Below are 18,492 nucleotides of genomic sequence, written 5' to 3'. Positions count from 1 at the left end.
AGGCTAAGGAGAAATAGAACTGGACTGTTGCTCAGTGGTCGAAGTCCTCTTACAGGAAAGTAAATTTAGCATTTCTTTTACAAATCAAGGTCCCAAAGGCTGGTGAAAGCAGAGAGAGGCACAATATGCCGTCTGTTTGAAGTTCAGTGTGAAGTCTCTCCACAATCTGTAATGAATTGAGGTCACCTGCAGATGTTGGTCCAAAGTCGATGCACCATCTACCTGGAAATTCTAGAGCACATCATACTTCCATCTCCTGACAAACTTCACGGAGATGGCGATTTCCTTTTTCCAGCAGGACCTAGCACTTCCCAACAGTGCCAGAACTGCTACCAAATCTTTTGCTGACCATGTTATTACTTTTACTATTACTGTGCTTGATTGGGGTAGCCCACTTGCCTGACCCCATGTGAATTCTTGGACCGCTGCCAACACCTAACACTGCAGAAGAGTTGAAGGCCGCAAAGCAGCCTGGGAAACCTCAACGGTGCCACTCTCCTTTGATGCAAAAATTGGTGGATGTGGTTCAGGAGGTAGAGCACGTTCCACTAATCGGTAGGTTAGTAGGCTGGCTGCTCCAGTCTGCATGCTAAAGTATCCTTGGGCGAGATGCTGAACCCCGAGTTGCTCCCAATACATTGGATTTGAATGTGTGCGTCAATGTTAGATAGAAAGCTAGAAAACACTTAGACACAGAAAAAAGTGCTTGCATGAATGTTGCGTAAAGTACATTGAGTTTAAAAGTGCTATATAAGAACCAGTCCATTTACCAAGCAATTTATGGTAGAAAATATAAATATAGGGGTGGACAACATAGCCAAAATTATACCACAACACTTCAGGGAAACTTGTAATAGTGATATTTGTAGAGCTACAGGGTGAAAAAGCTTGTTTTATTGGTGATTGCAGTTTACCGGTATAGGCTTGTGTAAGTGCAAAGAAAATTATGTGCATTTTACTGCCATTGACAACACGCTGCCTATTCTGAAGTGTGAAACTATTGCCACAAGGTGCCAGTAGCAGGTCGCTGTACAATATTGTCACATAATAAATTTGTTTTTTAACGTGGCTTTTTGTGCAATGCAACCACATCTGCAATTTCCATCCATCTTTCTGTCGTATGGACCAATAACTATCGAGTGCTCCAGAAATACTCGTCATTTGTTTAATTTCAGGGTCGCACATCACCTGCTGCTAGTATCTTCTGCTTGGCTGCCTTCATAGCCTAGTTGTATTCGGCAGTGTATTTTTGCTTTCAGTTTGTTGTTTCCATATTCAGGAACAGTTTTCCTGTTTGTATGAAAGTTTGTTCAAAGTTTTGTGCTTTGCTGGAGGTTGTTGAAGTTCATTCTCAGACATGGCTGAACTTTTGTTGGTGCTGTGCACGCAAGGGAACATTGATATTGTTGATATCATGAAGAAAACGCGTTCTTTTTTTTCTTTATCACACAAAACATCATGCTGATATATCATGGACAATGTGACATGGTAATTTTTGTCTTTTCTTTCTTTTTTAAGGAAACATTTGAATAATTTCTGGTGATATAGTAGTGTGTATTTGTATGTATATGTATATTTATGTGTAATTTATTTCTTTTTTTTAAAGAAGTACTGTTATTTATCCCAAAAGCTGAGATAGTACTACTTTATTGTTGGAAAAACATTTAAAAAATCAATAAAATAAAGACAATATCACAAAACTAAACTAGACACCCTTAAATGAACTGCAGTGCCTGTGTTCGTTGTGATGAAAATACTTTGCCTGGTCCAAAAGTGTGGGTATTGATTTTATAACAGCTCAGACAACAACTGAGGCCTTTAACTTCTGAAGTGAAAAGAAGTCAATATTTTTCTTCAATAAAACGAGTTATTTGCCCAAGCGCTGGGCTTCGGCTACCACAAATTCTGCTTCTGAGCTGTGTGATCTTCAAGAAAAAAACACAGAATGTCCTTAGATTCATTTCTAAAGGCTCTTGTAATGTTTGCAGTTAAGGACAGAACAGGTAAAATAAGTCCTCAGAAATGTGCATGTGTGCATGCACATTTTTTTTTTGTTTGTTTTTTTGCATGTATGCCAGAGAATGCCATCTCACGCTGTTCCTAATCCTTTGCAGATTGAGGTCAGTGGTACTATTGGATGATCCCGGTGTACAACTTCAGCCCGACTGCTGGAAAGGCTGAGATTGGCTGGTGTTATCTGATTTGTTCTGTCCTCCCGACATATCCGGTGAAGGGCTCTGATTGGCTCAGACGCCTTGAGATGAGGTCAAAAATATTAAATATGCCCACAATAAACGGGCCATCCGACAGGAGGAAGCACGTAACTGCTTTCACTGTCCATTAGTGTGTCTACAGAAGGAAAGCAAGTCGGTTTCAGGATTGTGTTGGTGGGTGCGGTTGTTATAGTAACTAATGACTGTTCTCACAGGCCCTCAGCACCATGTGGGAGGGTTGCTATGGCAATGCCAGGTTGTAGCGTAGGTGTGTTGTATGTAAGGTTGCTGTTCACTCATTGTTGACAGGAGTGTCAGAGTGAGAGGACTTTCCTACAACCCGTGTTTGAAGTGCAGAACTTTCGTGTATTGAAAACACCACAGAGCAAAGAAGAGATATTATATATTATTAATATTATTAGATATTATTAATGTTAGAGGAGTAACTTGCACTGGATTATGAAAGTGATGTCCAAATTAACTAACCAACTCCAAAATGTTTAATCAGCTACTAATTTATATTTTAATTTCATCTTTGAGAATCCATCATTCAAACAACACAAATTTCAGAAGAGTCCCATAAGATCACACCAGAGCGATTCTGCTGAAGTTCATAACTGATAATATTTAACAATTATTTCCCAGCAGTTACCATCATTACCACTAATTGCTCGGTTTCTGAAACTGTTACAAATAAAGTATTTGAATATAAACACTAATTCAGGCTCAGTAAGATTCCCATGTCAGTTATTTTATTATTGCAAGAAACAAACAAATATATCAGCAGGATAGCTTTATTATTCCTGCCCAAGGCTCCCATTTGCATCCCTTGCTGCTAGGCGGTTTTTCAAGCACTCAATATGACCTTTAGCGAACTTCCAAATTACCTTGAATCAGACCTTGTCTGTGTTTTTGTAAGACACAAAAATGCAGAAACTGTTTATTCCCGTCTGGACTTTTTATAAATCTTTACTTAAAACACTGTCTCCTGAAATGGATTATCAGATTGTGGCCCACCTGATTACTTACCGTATTTTTGTGCCATTACTATCTCATTGTTTTCTTTTTCTTTGAGTGCTTTGTTAAACTCTGGATAACCATATATCGAGTCTCTCTCAAAATCCTCTTTGGTTCTATGCACTTTTGTCCCTCTGATATCTCTTTCTTTTTTAAAAGCAAATGACAGACATCACCACAGTGGCCTCTACTTGCATACATTCAAAATAATGCAAGAGTAAAGCTTTTCTTTCCCGTGCATCTACACTTAGACACAGCAGGTTACTGAGCAGAGGCAGACTCAAACATGCTGAATTGTAATCTTCACAGTGACATTCCCTTAGGAGCGTGAATAGCCAAACACAATGCACTTCAATTTTCTGGCTTTTAAGAAGTGGTCACAGTCCCTGCATGGCAAAGCGCAGAATCCTCTGTGTGAAGTATTTGCCTAATTAAATTTTGTCCAGTAACCTTCATTTCTAGCGTGATCCGCCCCCACCCCCTATGACTGACCTTATTGCTTTTTGGTGTTTTCGCTTGTCGTTAATGGATTCAGTTTTGGAAGCTCAGATCTAATGCTGTCTCTATTTCAGTCTTCCTGACACACATACATAAAGTTTTGCTCTGGTACCTATCTAAAAATACCTCTTTAGCTATTTCAGGTTCCCTTTTAAAGGCTATACATGTTTATTTCTGTCAGTGTGTAGAGTCACTCCATCTTCCTTTCTGAAATTATCACATTTTGATGTATCTTCTGCTTCCTTGCACCCCCCCCCCCCTCTCTGATCTCTTCTGTTCTCAACCATCTGGCTTGGATCCCATCCTTTTTATTCTCAGTTGTATTGTAGATAGAAGGGGTTGGGCTGAATTTATTACAGTAAATTTCGGTCTTGCTGTTTTGTATATTTACTCTGCGTGATCCAAATGTTCCAAAAGTTTAGTGAGACACTGTAAGATGACATTTTGTTATGTTTTCTGTAGCCAGCCATATGGGATATAATCGGTCTGAAAGAAGTGCCAGAGGGGTCTCTGGAGGATTCTGTCTGTGTGAGATGGAGAAAATACCATCACCACACAGTAACATGTGAAAGTCATGTATGGAAAAGGAAATGGAGGGCAGTCACCTCAGGGAAAAAAAGCAAGGCTGCATTTACACCTTTTCTCACACCGCATAAAATTAATAGCTAACAGTGGAATAGACTTTATCACATGTATAATAGCTGAAAAACCCCCAAAATGCTTTTTTGGGTGTATTTGGTTTTCCTTATTAATCAGCTTTCTATTGTTTAAGGTCTTTTTTTTTCTTTTCAGAGAGGTAAAGGGTTCATATATTATTTAAGGAAGCAGATGATGCTATTCTAAAATTGAGTAATTACAGAATAATTACCATTATAAGTAATAATTGCCCCTATTCTTCTGTTTGTTTTTCAGTTATTGCTGACTCTTTGACAGTAACAGCTCCGGCCCAGACTTTGTCCAACGTGGAAGGCGACACACTACAGCTTACCTGCGAGGTGTCTCGGACCACAGTGCAGCATACTCACTTGTCAGTAGGCTGGTACTTAAGGTCCCCAGAGGACCCAATCGCCCCGCCTCAGGAGTTAGTCACATTGTCAAGAGACTTCGTTTTGCGCTCTGGGGGGCCGTATCGGCAGAGAATGGCAGCGGGGGACCTCAGGCTGGATAAAACTGGCGCTACAGCCTACAGGCTGACCATTCACAAGCTGCAGCCAGTCGACCAGGGGCTGCTCTACTGCCAGGCTGCTGAGTGGATTCAGGACCCAGATGGAAGCTGGTTTGCTATGACCCGCAAGCAGAGCGACAAGACTCAGCTCCGTATTCAGCCCACTGGTGAGTGAATCGTAAATGGACTGCTTTAAAAAAAAAAAAATTACCTTTGCATACACAGTGCAGCTATGATTCAGCTCTCTCACTGAGCCATTTATCAGTGGATAAAGCTGCCGTCCAACAAGACCGTTATACCTCTTCTCCATTAGCTTCTACTCGGCTCAACTCTACTCTGTTTCAGTCATTTTCCATTACAAGTGAGTACCACCGCAACGTTGGTGGGCTCGACACAGGTCGTTTGGAACCCCAGCCAAGTGGATATTAAAAAAGGTACCTGTTACCAGGTACTGTCATCCAATGGAACACCCTAAAACAGAGGTGAGCCTGGCAGAGTTGGTACTAGTGGAACAGAGGCTTTAGAAACACGGACATGAGGAACTGGGGTTTGAACCACTAACCTTGTGAAACCTAATTCCCTTTCTCTCTGCACCTCAGAGATAGGCCGAAGGGATCGTATTCTGTGGGAAAGAAAGGGAGGGGTGGTGGGCAGGGTAAAGATATTGGTTAGTGTCAGTCCCCTCTGTCCTCTTGACTGGCACACACTCATGCATGTGGGCCGGGTTCCACTGATTGCTGATCAGTATCTCCGGCTAAGCTCATTAGCTTTCTATAAAGGGCTTAACTAAACCTCCACAGATCCCCTACTTTTGTATTTGTGTCTGTTTGATGGGCAACATTACAAGCACATCCAAGAAAAATGTAATCAGCTCCAAATAGCGTGGGTGTTTGACACAGGAGACCTATGGCTTCCACATAAGCAGCTTCCCCAGCAACATGTGGCCCATGGTTCAGAAGGCAGAATGTGTTTTTCAGCCACTTCCTGCCAACAGTTTGTCCGGTGTTGATTGGGCTAGAATGCATTGCTATGAGAGAGACAGAGCTTTCTTTTAATGCTTCTGCCAAATGTAAAGGAAGAGACCTATGGAAAGCGGAAAGCATTAAGGGAGTTTCCAGCTTAGGGAGGTACTGCGGGGGTAGCAGTAACAAGGTTTGCGTGATGTGCAAGTGTGTGGAAACAAAGAATGTGTTGAGTGGGCTCATATGATAATTATTTAATAGGCAGCCAACCTCTAGACCAAAAAGATGAGAAAAAAAGGCAGCTTAATATCTCATCACATGTCCTTATAGCTTCTCACCCGACTCGAGCCCATCACATTCATCGTTCTGCGTTCCACATACATAAAGTATTCCTTTGTATGCTTCCAAGAAAGGGCCAAAGAGATGGGTGATAAACTGCTTTGACATTAGCTCAGTTACCAAGAAAGCACGCAGTGGCGAATGTCTCATGCCAGTAAATCACTTCAAAGAGGAGTCATTTTGCTTTTCTCCGTTAAGCATCAGATCTGCTCTGGACCAATGCGACTTGATGGTGCCCCAGATAGTCGTGCGTGGATGAGAAGGAGAGTGAGAACTCCGATGTAAAGCAGGTTTGTCAGATGAGCTCCTGCTACTTTAGTGAGGAGACAAAGGGCACAAAGAGCTCATCTCTAAACACCCTTTGTCACTCTCTGTCTTCCCTATAATCTATAATGGATGCAGGGTTGTTGCGTGACAAAGAGAATAAAGCAGTTGCGTTGTGCAAGCTATGAATGTAACTGCTCAAACTTCAGTGTAATGCGTAAATTCATTTTGGTTTTCTTTCCACGTGCTTATTGCATGACGAAGGAGCCACTTGCACGCCTTAAGGCTGAACTGGTGTATGTGACGTTCCACCTGTCCAAGTGCATATTTGACAGAGAGCCAGGGAAATTTAGAAAGGAGAGGGAGCAGCTTCTCCATTAGACTCCTATTATAAAAGATGGAGTGGATCTCAAGACAGCCCCATCACTAGCTAATCACCCACTGCCGGCAACAGACAGAATGTTAATGTACCTTTCACTCCCCCCCCCCCCCTTTTTTTCCCACCATACCTATATTTTTTGGTCTTTCCACTCATCTCCTCCCTTGTTCCCTTCTTTCACATGCCCTCTCATTTTTCTGCAAACATTGCTCATCACTGCAGGGTTTTTTTTCCTTCCTCCTCTCCTCCTCACTTTGGCTGCTTGTGCTTAGCATTTACTTTTTTTTTTTAATTACACCCCAACATGAATATGTGTTGCCTCTTTAAGATGATCTTCTACCGAATCTATACTGTATTAAATTAAAAAATAATCCCAGTAATGAATGCTTAGAGTTTCCTAATATGTATTTAATAATATGTTTGGAATTTGTTGCCAGCAACACATGGCAGAAGGCAGATTTATACACATTTATGTTTTGTATGTGTCAACAATATCCTCTTACCTCTCATCAAAATTATCTCTGCGTAACTAGCTCCATACTAGGGGCAGGCTTTGACCTTTTCCACACGAGTGCATTTCTCAGAAAGTCTTTGTAATTACTGCTTGGGGCTACCAAGTCACTGAGATGTTTTGCAGCTGTCTCCGATACGTACAGAACTCAGGATGTGAACATTAATATAACAAACAGACACAAATGCAAATGCACATGCAGAGACAACAAGCATGATTTGGCCAGGTAGGGGGCCCTACCAGTGTTTATTCTGCTCTGTGGTTTTAGATCATGCAGGAAAGAAAAAGCGTGCCTGACTGTTTCAGACAGCTAACGAGAATTTTAATTAGAAGGTTTTTTTTCCTAATTGCAGAGGTGAAAACTAGAGAGGAGAGAGCAGGCCTGTCTGTTATGCCATTATCCCGCCGAGTGACCTCAACCATCTCTAATTTATATTCTTTTTCTCTGCACGAGCTGATGCCATGTTGTTGCCCCATGGCTTTCCTGAATACATCAAACCCCACCTCTACCACCCACTTCTCAGTCTTCTTAACCCCTTTCTCTTGGGTAATGCATGTTCAGCTTACCAAGAAAATGAAGCAGCACTGTGCACTTCGGTTTCGAGCAGCTTTAATTGAAATCTCCGTGCATTTATTAGCCTTTAACCTTGTTGTTTTCATTTGTTTTCCTTTCTTTCAGACCGGGATTTCAGCATCCAGGTGAGCACGGAGCGACGGTCCTTCACGGCCGGTGAGCCGCTGGAGCTTCGCTGCACCATTGAGGCACAGAATGTCCCCGAGCGTTTCTTCTCGGTGTCGTGGGTCTTCAGCAGCTCACCGGTGGCCGTGGTGGGCCCCAGTGCCGTGCCTAATCTGGGCCCCGATTATGTCGCCCGGGAGGCCGCCGGTCAAATGACTGTGCGCAAAGAGAGCGTCAACGTGCACCTGCTCAAGCTGCAGCACTTGCGCCCTGAAGATGCCGGGAAGTATATCTGCCGCGTAACAGAGCGGGAGAAGACGCCCACGGGTGACTTCATCGACCGCAGCAAGAGATCCCGCAATGTCCAGATCACAGTCCAGGCACTGAGTGAGTAATAATCTGTTCACTGAAGCCAGTTGTGTGGCCGTCATGTCCTTAGTTGTCAAGTTCACTAAGAATGATGACATTTTGATAATGGCTGTTTTATCTTCACTTAGTCCACATGTAATATCGTGCTGTGATCCTCTGCTGCGTTTCTCTGCCACCCCACCCCCGTGTCCTGTCCTTCTAAGGGTGGCTATAACGGATAGCTGCAGAGGTTCTATTGTTAGCTGTGAGTAAGAGGGAATGGGATAATGCTACTCTTATTCCTGATGTATTTTCTGTTTGAGTGGATTGCTAAGGATTGGTAATGCAGCATTATGGTCCTTCCCATTTCCTTGGCTTAGTGGGGGAGATGGGGAGGGTGGGTAACACTATAGTAGGATAATGGAGAGCAGAAGAGTCCTGAGTGAAGGAGGCTGCGCTAACAGCCATGAAATGAAAGTGTGGAGAAAGAAAAGAAGCAGAGAATGGCATCTAGCTCTCCAGGGCCCTCTAAGTGGCTCCCTAGGCTAAATTAATGTGTTCTGCTGGGGCAAACCTCCTCAGCTGGGTTAAGCAGGGCTAGCCAATGGGGTGATGTCAGCCTTGCAGCTGATTGATACAAATATACAGTTAAACCTTTAAAACCTTGTTCCCAAATCACTTCTGGTGTTTTTTCTTCTACACACTCATAGCATCTGTGTCTGATGCTGCCTTCCCTTGTCTCTCTGTGCTACCATGCCTCTGAGGACTAGAACAGTGCATGGAGCCAGCCAACTGATACCAGCATAATAAAACATAATGGCCACAAAGTAGTATCTCTGCTCAAGCAGCCGATGCTACCTTATTCTGACCGCTCTGCAGCCCCTGTTAAATCACCCCAAAACAATGGCCCAGAGGCTGCAGCAGTCTCTTGGGAATATCTCTGTATGGAAGGTTTGTTTTTCCAACAAAAGGCCCTAATGCCATATAAAGGATGTTTATAGGGTTTACACAAGATAATGGGCATGGTTATTGGTGGAGAACTTTCATGAAACACAGCAGTAGTGTTCGGGGAGCGTGTGTGTCGTATGCAGACTTGCCTTATGCCTCCTTTCACTTACATTCAGGCACAGACACAAAGCTCGAAGATGTGCTTCATCACTTTAATTTGTGGAATTGGGGGGAAAGCTGTTAATGGGTTGCGACAGGGGTTTATAGTTGATGATTTAGCGGCGGGCAGAGGTTACAGCGAAGGAAAACCAGGGGTAAACACTCATGACAAATGAATGTTGATGGATGGAGTTTACCTTTGCAATGAGAGAGGGAGGGAGAGCTCACTTGCCAGACTGAATCTCTATCATAAAGATGGAAGGGACAGGTGATAAGGTAGGGAAAGAGAGTTGGGGCTCTTTGGGATTGGAGAGAAAAATGCATTTTGTTCAGCACAAAGGAAAAGGAGCCAGTGGGTAAAAATTGAAAAAATAAAATAACAGGGAAAGGAACGTTGACTAGACCAAAAGATTTTTAAGGGTAGGCAGGCAAATATATCTACTTGTTACAGTCTATTCTTAGCTGTGTAAGAAAACTATGAGCTATTCGAATGAAAGACAAAAGTAAAGGATGAAGCATTTTCCCTTTTTTAATGTGAATCTGATAGAAATAAGAATTGAATTCATTTCATATTCACAGAGGACTCATGCTTATTAGGAGGGCCGGTGAGCTGAGAGGGAGGCAGCAGAGCTTGGCCTAAGGGAAGGGGAAAAAATGTGAGAATTGTTAAGCCGCACCCCCCACGAGACAGCAGCACCAGCTCCGCAGAGGGGAGTGGAGCTTATGGGTCAACCAGAGCTCCGTGATGTTTGATGGATGCTGAAGTGATACGAGTCTAGATAAAGCAGAAAAACAGAGCAGAAGAGTCAGTAAAGACTTTTATCCTTCTCCTCTGAAGTGCCACTGAGCCCTGTGATCTGAACCTTCTTTCCTGTGCGTATTAAGGACTTGGTGAACAAGCTTCACAAGGTTCAGGAAGAGAATCTCAACCCACACACACACACACACACACACACACACAACTTATCAGTGTGTCTACTGTGGCTGTCACTCTGATGTGCCTGGGGCCAGTTACAAAACTGCACTATCTTACCCTGACACATGCTTCCATACACACTCATAAGCATGCAAACAGACGCACACAGCACTTTTACAGTGTTGCACTCCAGGGAAAAGCTCAGCAATTTGATTTATTGCCCGTGGCCACCTCTGCTCTCTGAATTGTTTGACACAGACAGAGTTATTCTAGCTATCTCTTGGTTTCAGTTTGAGAAGGAGTTACACTTTTGGATAAGTTCCTGTGTCCTAAAATCCGTATCAAATATAGTATCTAGATCCGATCACTTTTTTTTCTCTTGTTTTCTTTTTGGGGGGCTTTTTGTGTATTTCATCTTTAATTGATATCATGGACATTTTGCCCTAATCGACACTTACACGTCAACAGTGTTGGGAAGGTTACTTTTAAAATGTATTCCATTACAGAATACATGCCCCAAAATGTATTCTGTAACGTATTCCGTTATGTTACTCAATGAGAGTAACGTATTCTGAATACTTTGGATTACTTAATATATTATCATGCTGTTTACAACTACATGAATGTACTATTGCTGTGATTTATTACTGTTACTGAAGGTCCGCGGCTCCGAACCGTAGTAAAGGGACTTCTGGCTAATATGGTGGGTTCTGTGTCAGGCTCGTAGCCGAAAACTAGCTTTACTTTGTTGTCTGGGTCAACTTTGCTAGCGAGAGACAGAGAGAGGCGTTGAAAGGCTGCTGCAACAGAACTCATTGTTTTTGGAGGAAAACACGAACACGGTGTACAGTCGAGTCTTAATAGCTTACTTACAACTGGGCTCGTCAGGCACTCTTCTTGGCTGCAGTGGTTATTATTATATTTACATGCTTCCAGCTCCTGTTTTTGCTCGATGACAGCTCGTACTTTTCCTTTTTCTCCCTCCCTCGCTCACAGACACATAACGTGTATGGCAGTCCATTCTCCCTGCAGCACGGACTACACTGCCTATGATGCTACATTCTTTAGAGCTATACCGGTAGCATTCTGCCTATTAGCTTAGCACAGCAACAACAGGCGCTCTCTCACCCAGGAAACACGCAGAGAGAGAGGGTCACCATGTAACCATGGCAACCTAACGCTGCCACCTGGAACTACAGAACGTAGCTGTCAAACAAAGCCCAAACAGTCCTGACCCGCCACAATATGAAACAGGGAAGTACCGCCGTGTAATCCATTTATTTCAACAAAGTAACTGTATTCTAAATACCACCTTTTTAAACGGTAACTGTAACGGAATACAGTTACTCATATTTTGTATTTTAAATACGTAACGGCGGTACATGTATTCCGTTACTCCCCAACACTGCACGTCAACGACAATTTTTTATGAGCACAGTGACTGTGCTGGTGCAGTCATAGCTCTGTCTTGATCTGTGTTTTATAAGCAGCCAATATTTCATCAGGATTGGGAACTAAACATAAATTATACAGTAATTTTCATACAAGCAAAAAGATAGCAGACAGAAACCACGGGCTCCTACGTTCCCACTAAAAATGTCGGAGCCTGCGACCAGCCCCAGTGGAGGGGGGGGGGGGGGTTCGTGCTGCACTAGTGGAAAAAAGATTTAAAAAAATGTTTTGAAAAACCTCTACTTTACACAAGTGTAGAGATTTGAAAGCTTTCAAAAAGCTTTCTGTGCATTTAAAAGTCTAAAACTGCAAGTAACATCCCTTTTCTAAAAATAAAAATAAATATATTGGGGAAATCCGTTTTTTAAATCTACAAATATAAGTCTTGGTTTTGGTATCAGTCTTAAAAAATTTATTAGTTGGTAAGTAAGTAAGTAAGGTTTATTTATATAGCACTTTTCAAGAACAAAATTCACAAAGTGCTTTACAAAGCAGAAGTATGTATACACCAAATTGGTTTATTGCACTGGACTGGCTGACGCATTAGCGTGTCAATTGAAACTAGTACCAGCTACCCCTCACACCTCTTGATTTGATATACTCGTTAGCCTCATGATCAACCAGTCTTTTCCAGTCGAAATTAAAAACAAAACAAAACAAAAAAAGATCAAAAGGGCCCGGCGGCTTTCAAGAGAAGTGGGAGGCAGAGTAACTGATCACTAACATGAAAGGGTAAACCTCTTTGTGTGCGGAGCCGATGTGACCATAATTTTAAGAATATAGCATAAGATGACACTATGAAACAAAACACCAGGACAAACAGCTGAATCTTCAGAAGGCAGAAGAGATGAAAAGAAGTTTGGTGTCATGGCAGACTGTGTTCACAGAAGCAAAATTTCAAAAAGAGGCTGTTGTTAAAGCCAGTTTTATTGTGGCAGAAGCAATGGCCAAATCAGCCTGGTGACAAAGTGAGGAGGAATTTTTAAAGTGCTGCATATTTAAAGTGTGCAATCCCAGACAAAAAGTGAGCATTTTAAGTACTAGGAATACTGTTACCGATTGTCTATTTGAGGTTGCCACCAATCTGCAAAAACAGCTGATGGAAAAAGGAGAAGGCTTCACTGCAAATTTCCTTCCTGTGACACGGCTGATACTGCCCAGCTCTCGATCTTCACGCGTCGAGCTGACTCCAGGGGAACTGTTGGGAATTAAATCAATGCAATGGCACAACTAAGGGAAAAGACATATTTGAAGAAGTAATCGAAGTGCGTAACTTAAATGAAGCTGCTTTGGGGGAGCGCCAAAGGAATGACAACAGATGGACCGCCTGCGATATGTGGTGAAAAGAGTGGCTTAGTGGACAGGGCGTGGGAGAAGACGCACTGGTGAAGTCACAGTTTATCACACCAGTAAGTGTTGTGTGGTAAAACCCTGAAAGTGGAACATGTAATTAGCCCGTTAACACCAACATTTATCATTGCATGAACCAACGGTTTAAGAGATGATGTTTGGGTCAGCGGGGGAGCTGGCCCTAGGGAGGGACACCCTCCCCTCCCTTCTTTTCCTCCCCATCCCCGGCTGCCTCCCTCTTCCCGCTCCACCACACCCACCCACACAGGTAGGGCTTTGGGGTGCGGGTGTGTCACCAGGGTGCAGGGGAGACATTCCCCCCCCTCTGTCCTCTTCTGGCCACCTGTGCCTCAATTTTATCTCACAACTTAGACATCCACATTACTTACACTCTCATAACACACACACACATATATATATATATAGGGCCTTGAGGGTGGGCACGTTAACGGCGTCCAGTAGACGGTCTGTGTATTCAAACCTACCTCTGGCGCCGGTGCCCACCTCTCAATTTTAAATCCATGTAGACATTGAGGGTTCTCGGGAGGGGCCGTGCTAACACCTGCTGCTCTCTGGCAGCAGCACCATGCTCTCCCTTGTTTTAAACACACTTTAGAGCAACACGCAGCAACACTACACTTGAGCGGGAGGAGGGGGGTATGGGGTCTTAACACACCCCCGTTCTCTGCTAGCCATCGGGGCGGGGGGGCTGGGAAGAGATGCTGGCTGTCCGATTGGCCTCCCTGCTGCTGCGGAGCCTGGGGCGGTCTGCTAGCCTCCACCACGGAGGGAAGGGTAACATCTCTTGGGTCTGGGTGCCGTTTCCCCCTCTGGGGGCGAGGATACCTGGACCCGGGGTATAGACTATGTTTGGGGAGTGTGATTGTGTGTACATGTCCATTTACGTTTATTCCTACGTTGGGTGAGTGCTGAGTGTTTGTATATGTGTGCATGAGGGTGGGAATGCATGTCTGTGTCTGTGTGTGCCTGTTTGTCTGTGTCTATATGTCAGGTCGGGTCTTAGACTCCACCTCTCTGGGAACTCCCAGGCCCTCCAAGTGTGGAGGCCTATCTCCCCTCACCACACTCCCTGCCGGTGACTGATGCCCTCAGGGGTCGGTGCATTGTTGGTTCTTGGTGTCCGGGGCTGGGCGCTCAGGTCATGCGCCAGCTCACTCCCGGTGGCTACTTGGCGGGGCCTGGCGCCTGCTGCTCAGTCGGGCCTCTTCCGGGGCGCGGAGGGCCCTCGGGCCTCCGGCCTCTGTGCCTGCGGCTCGGTTCACTCTGGCACAGCTGGCTGCCGGCGGAGCCGGCGGGCACGCCGGTGCAGCCCCCTCTAGTTTCTGCCCGGTGGCTACTGGGTGACCCCTTGCCTGGGTATCCTCAGCCCTTCCCATGAAGGTGGCACGGATGCCCCTCCGGTGGTCCTCCTTGGGCTCTTGCACTCTGGGACCTCTGGATGTCTGGGGCCTGGATCTCCTCCATGCCTGCTTCATGCCCTGGGGGACAGGGCTATGGCTCTCTACATCCTCTTGCAGACCATTACATGGGGAAACCATTTGAATACAAGCGCGCCGATCCACACAGGTGTGCACACAGGTGTTCACTGTTTGTAGACTTAAATCACACCTTTCTTGGCTGCTACTTCAAAGTACATTGTGCGCTGTCTGTCCTGCGTGCTGCACAACAACATTCAATATTTAGTATTTACTGCTGTTTACACTTAGCTAGATTAATGCGATGGTGTTGTGTATAGTATGTTGCTTTGTTTTGTTTTGTTTTTTTGCTTGTTTTCTATTCTTTTTCTCTCAACAGGTGATCCCGGAGATATTTTTTTCCCCCCTTTCTCACTGTCCCTCTCCCCTTCTGTTTTTCTTTTCCTTCCTCTTTCTTTCTCCCTTTCCTATCCCTCACTCATGTCTGTCCCATCTGTAACAACTGAAAATAAAATAAAATAAATAATAAAAACAAAGGTCGATCAAATGGACCAATACGGCAATGCCATGACGATCCATTTGGCAAAATAAATCCATTGGGTATCCTTGTTGGTCTTCAGACAACAATTCTGACGGCTAAAGAACCAAATGGGACAGGCAAAAAAAAAAAAAAAAAAAAAACCCTGAAAGTGGAACATGTAATTAGCCCGTTAACACCAACATTTATCATTGCATGAACCAACGGTTTAAGAGATGATGTTTGGACATGAAGCCATGCCCTATCACACAGAAGCGTCATGGTTAAATGAAGGGAAAGTGCTGGAAAGATGTTTTCAAGTATGGAAAGCAAAGGGAAAGATGCCAAAGAGCTCCTGGATGAAAAATGGCTCTGGGAGTTTGAATTTTGGTGCGAAATACCAGTTCACTGTGGTAGGGGCAGCTTCGGGGGTAGGGCCATGTGATGATGAAACATGCAGGAGCTTTTAAAGCCGACCTGGCCCTGTGGGAAACACAGATGTTAGAAGGAAACCCGAGTCACTTGCTTTCAATCGATGATGGAGCAGATCTGTACCGCTGCATTGCCCGTTGCACTTTTTGTTGAAAAACTGAGCAAACACAACTGCGCTCTTGGAGCGAGTTTTCTGACTTTGGAGCCCAGAAAATCAAGTTTGAACTTCTCAGCAATCCATTTGCAGTTGACTGTGAAAGAGCACCTATCAGCACACGCACACACACTCAAGTACACACAAGCTGCTCCAATGCTCTGCATGTTTGGCAGCACTTAACTGCATTTGGCAACTTTCCTCTGTGATAAAGGTGAACACAAAACGGGAGTCTCCTTACTTGTGCACACGTTCAATCCATCCTGAAAATATTCACAGCACAGAACCTGAACCAAACACTGAACTTGCAGTTTGAAGAGAAAAACAACGACCACACATCTGGCTTAAGCTGTTTTGCATCACAGCAAAGTGTGGTTAAATATATATGCTTCTTTTTTTAAAATCTTTCAACAGATTGATCATTAAAATGTTGTTTTGTTTGTTGGTGTTAATGAAATCAGAATAATTTTAGATTTCCATCATGGACAAAACTGTTTTAATAGTCTGCGAGAAAACATTTTTACTGAAAAAATGACTCAGAAAAAAAGTGCATATTGAGAAAAATACATCAAAAATAAATTCTACTGATACATTCTTTCATTTTTTTTTATTTCTCCTTTCCTCATTTGTTTGTTAGACATAAGTGTTCTTAATTCTAAGATATTGTAGGAGAGTTAGAGTTTGTATTTCTGTATGAATAATTCATCATAATACAAATAATTATAAAGAAAATCATAAATAAAATAAAATATTTACCATGATTTGGACGTAGCCCCTCTATGACTGACCTTGACAGTCCTTGTTGTTTAAAGGCCACTCATGAGTTAAAGGATGCTGATCAACCACAACATCATTACCACTGATCAGTGAAGTGACATTCTGCTTTGTAATAAGATGAACAAACTTTGAGCCTTAACATTAATGGTCTCAATATGAAGCACCTTTAGCAACACAGTGGGGGAGCTACACAACATCAAGTAGGCAGATAAACTGTTGTGACTCGATGTATTAGAGCACTGTATTAGAGTCTGATGTGACAGAAGTACAGCTCTATCGTCAGAACGGCCCTGTGACAGCCCACAGTTTAAAAAACCACCGTTTTTTTTAAACTGGAGAGACCTGAAGATGTCACATTTTAAGTCTGTTAAGACATGAACTTATTGAAAAACACTGCGAGCCATGCTGAATAGACTTTTGCAGAGTTCTGAATTTAGTAATCCATCCATCGCATCCATTTTATTTTGCTTATTGGGGGCAGGTCACAGGGGCAGCAGCCCAAGCAGAGAAGCGCAGACCTTCTTCTCCCCAGCCTCCCCCTCCAGCTTATTAGTATTATTATTTATGTAAATGGGCGTGTGGATATTTTCTCAGTCAGCTTTCTCTCTGCATCACAACCAACTCACTGTCTATCTCTGTATTTTCTCTTCCCACTCAGAGAGCAACATCACAGTGTTCTTGTCCAGTAACTCCTCAGTGGTCCTAGAGGGTGATGTGATCCATCTGACCTGCACAGTCCATGCTACCACGGGCCCTGTGTCTGTTGTCTGGCAGTGGACAGACAGCAAAACAGCTTCACTGACCAAGGAAGTGGCTTCCATCGATCGGGATGGCACAATATGGCATAGCCCCAGCTACAGAGAGCGCGCCAGTTATGGGGAGATACGCGTGGAGAAGGTGCGAGCTGACACATTCTCTCTTTCCATCCACAACGCCTTACCCGGGGACAGGGGCCTGTACCGCTGCTCAGCCACTGAGTGGCTTCACACCGGCTCTGAATCTGAGCTAAACTGGGAGAAGAGTGAGGAAAGATCCGACACCAAGATGGTCAATGTCACAACTGTCGGTGAGCAATGTCATCCTAATCTGATCTGTATTCTAATATCTTCAAGTCAGTGAGGCACGTAAATGCCCTGACAATTCCAGCATGTCTGTACACAGAATCAAAGGGCCACACATGGTTTGTGATTTGCTAAAGACTGACAAATGGCTCAGGAAAAACATGGAGTCCACATGGTAGAATAAAGCATGTTTTATTCATGCACTGCTTAGGGGCTAGAGCTATTATGACACACACTCTCACACCACCTGCCTCATGTCAAGAGCAGTGCTTCCATGACACCCATGATAGACCCACACGTGCGCACACACACACTTGGATTAGCCAGAATTATTAGAATGGAAATGCAGTGGAAATGTGTTTCACAGTCTGTGGGTCTCCTCTGTCATTGCTGACTTAAGCTGAACATCCTCAGTACAGGCGGAGGAAGCCACTGGAGCAGAGCAGTGAGGCGCTGGCAGGGCAGGAGCACCGGGTGCAGCATTCGCACACACACACATAGACACACAACTAACGGATTAGCTCCCTACAGCAGCAGACAGTGGTGCTGCAGAGAGGAGATGTCAGTTTTTAAGTGGCCATTTCTTAAGTTTGGGCAACAACAGAAACATTTGTTTGAGGAACAAGGGACATATTATGCAAATCCGAAAAAAGGAAGTCCAATGATGCTCATCTTTCTTCAGTTGCACTTCTCGACAACCCTCTTCTCCTCCATGCTTGGCTTTCTAAATAGGCATGATAGCATGACGGTCAATACGTGTGTTATGTCTGATTTGTTTTGGCCTGTGTTTTTCCTCACTTTAGCTTCCAAAAGCATGTTTATTGGACCTAAACCTACCATGTGAATGGAGCATTTGATTTAATTAAGCATTATTCTTTTTTTTAAAAATGTATTTAAAAAGAAAAAGAAGATCTT

The 18,492-nt window shown here is 43.7% G+C and overlaps 1 protein-coding gene across 1 annotated transcript in view; it reads left to right on the top strand.

Annotated features, from left to right (window-relative positions):
* igsf3 (immunoglobulin superfamily, member 3) overlaps nucleotides 1–18,492 on the top strand; it is an 85,398-nt gene that overhangs the window by 46,117 nt on the left and 20,789 nt on the right. The window contains exons 3-5 of the mRNA XM_085134581.1: nucleotides 4,641–5,060; nucleotides 8,028–8,414; nucleotides 17,175–17,582. Of these exons, the coding sequence (XP_084990707.1) occupies nucleotides 4,641–5,060; nucleotides 8,028–8,414; nucleotides 17,175–17,582 (1,215 nt within the window). The remainder of the gene's footprint in view (nucleotides 1–4,640; nucleotides 5,061–8,027; nucleotides 8,415–17,174; nucleotides 17,583–18,492) is intronic.

This window comes from Neolamprologus multifasciatus, chromosome 16 (genome assembly GCF_963576455.1).
Source record: "Neolamprologus multifasciatus chromosome 16, fNeoMul1.2, whole genome shotgun sequence".
Classification (NCBI taxonomy): domain Eukaryota; kingdom Metazoa; phylum Chordata; class Actinopteri; order Cichliformes; family Cichlidae; genus Neolamprologus; species Neolamprologus multifasciatus.
Note: the sequence above shows the minus strand (reverse complement) of the source record. Positions and strands in the feature narration are given on the sequence as shown.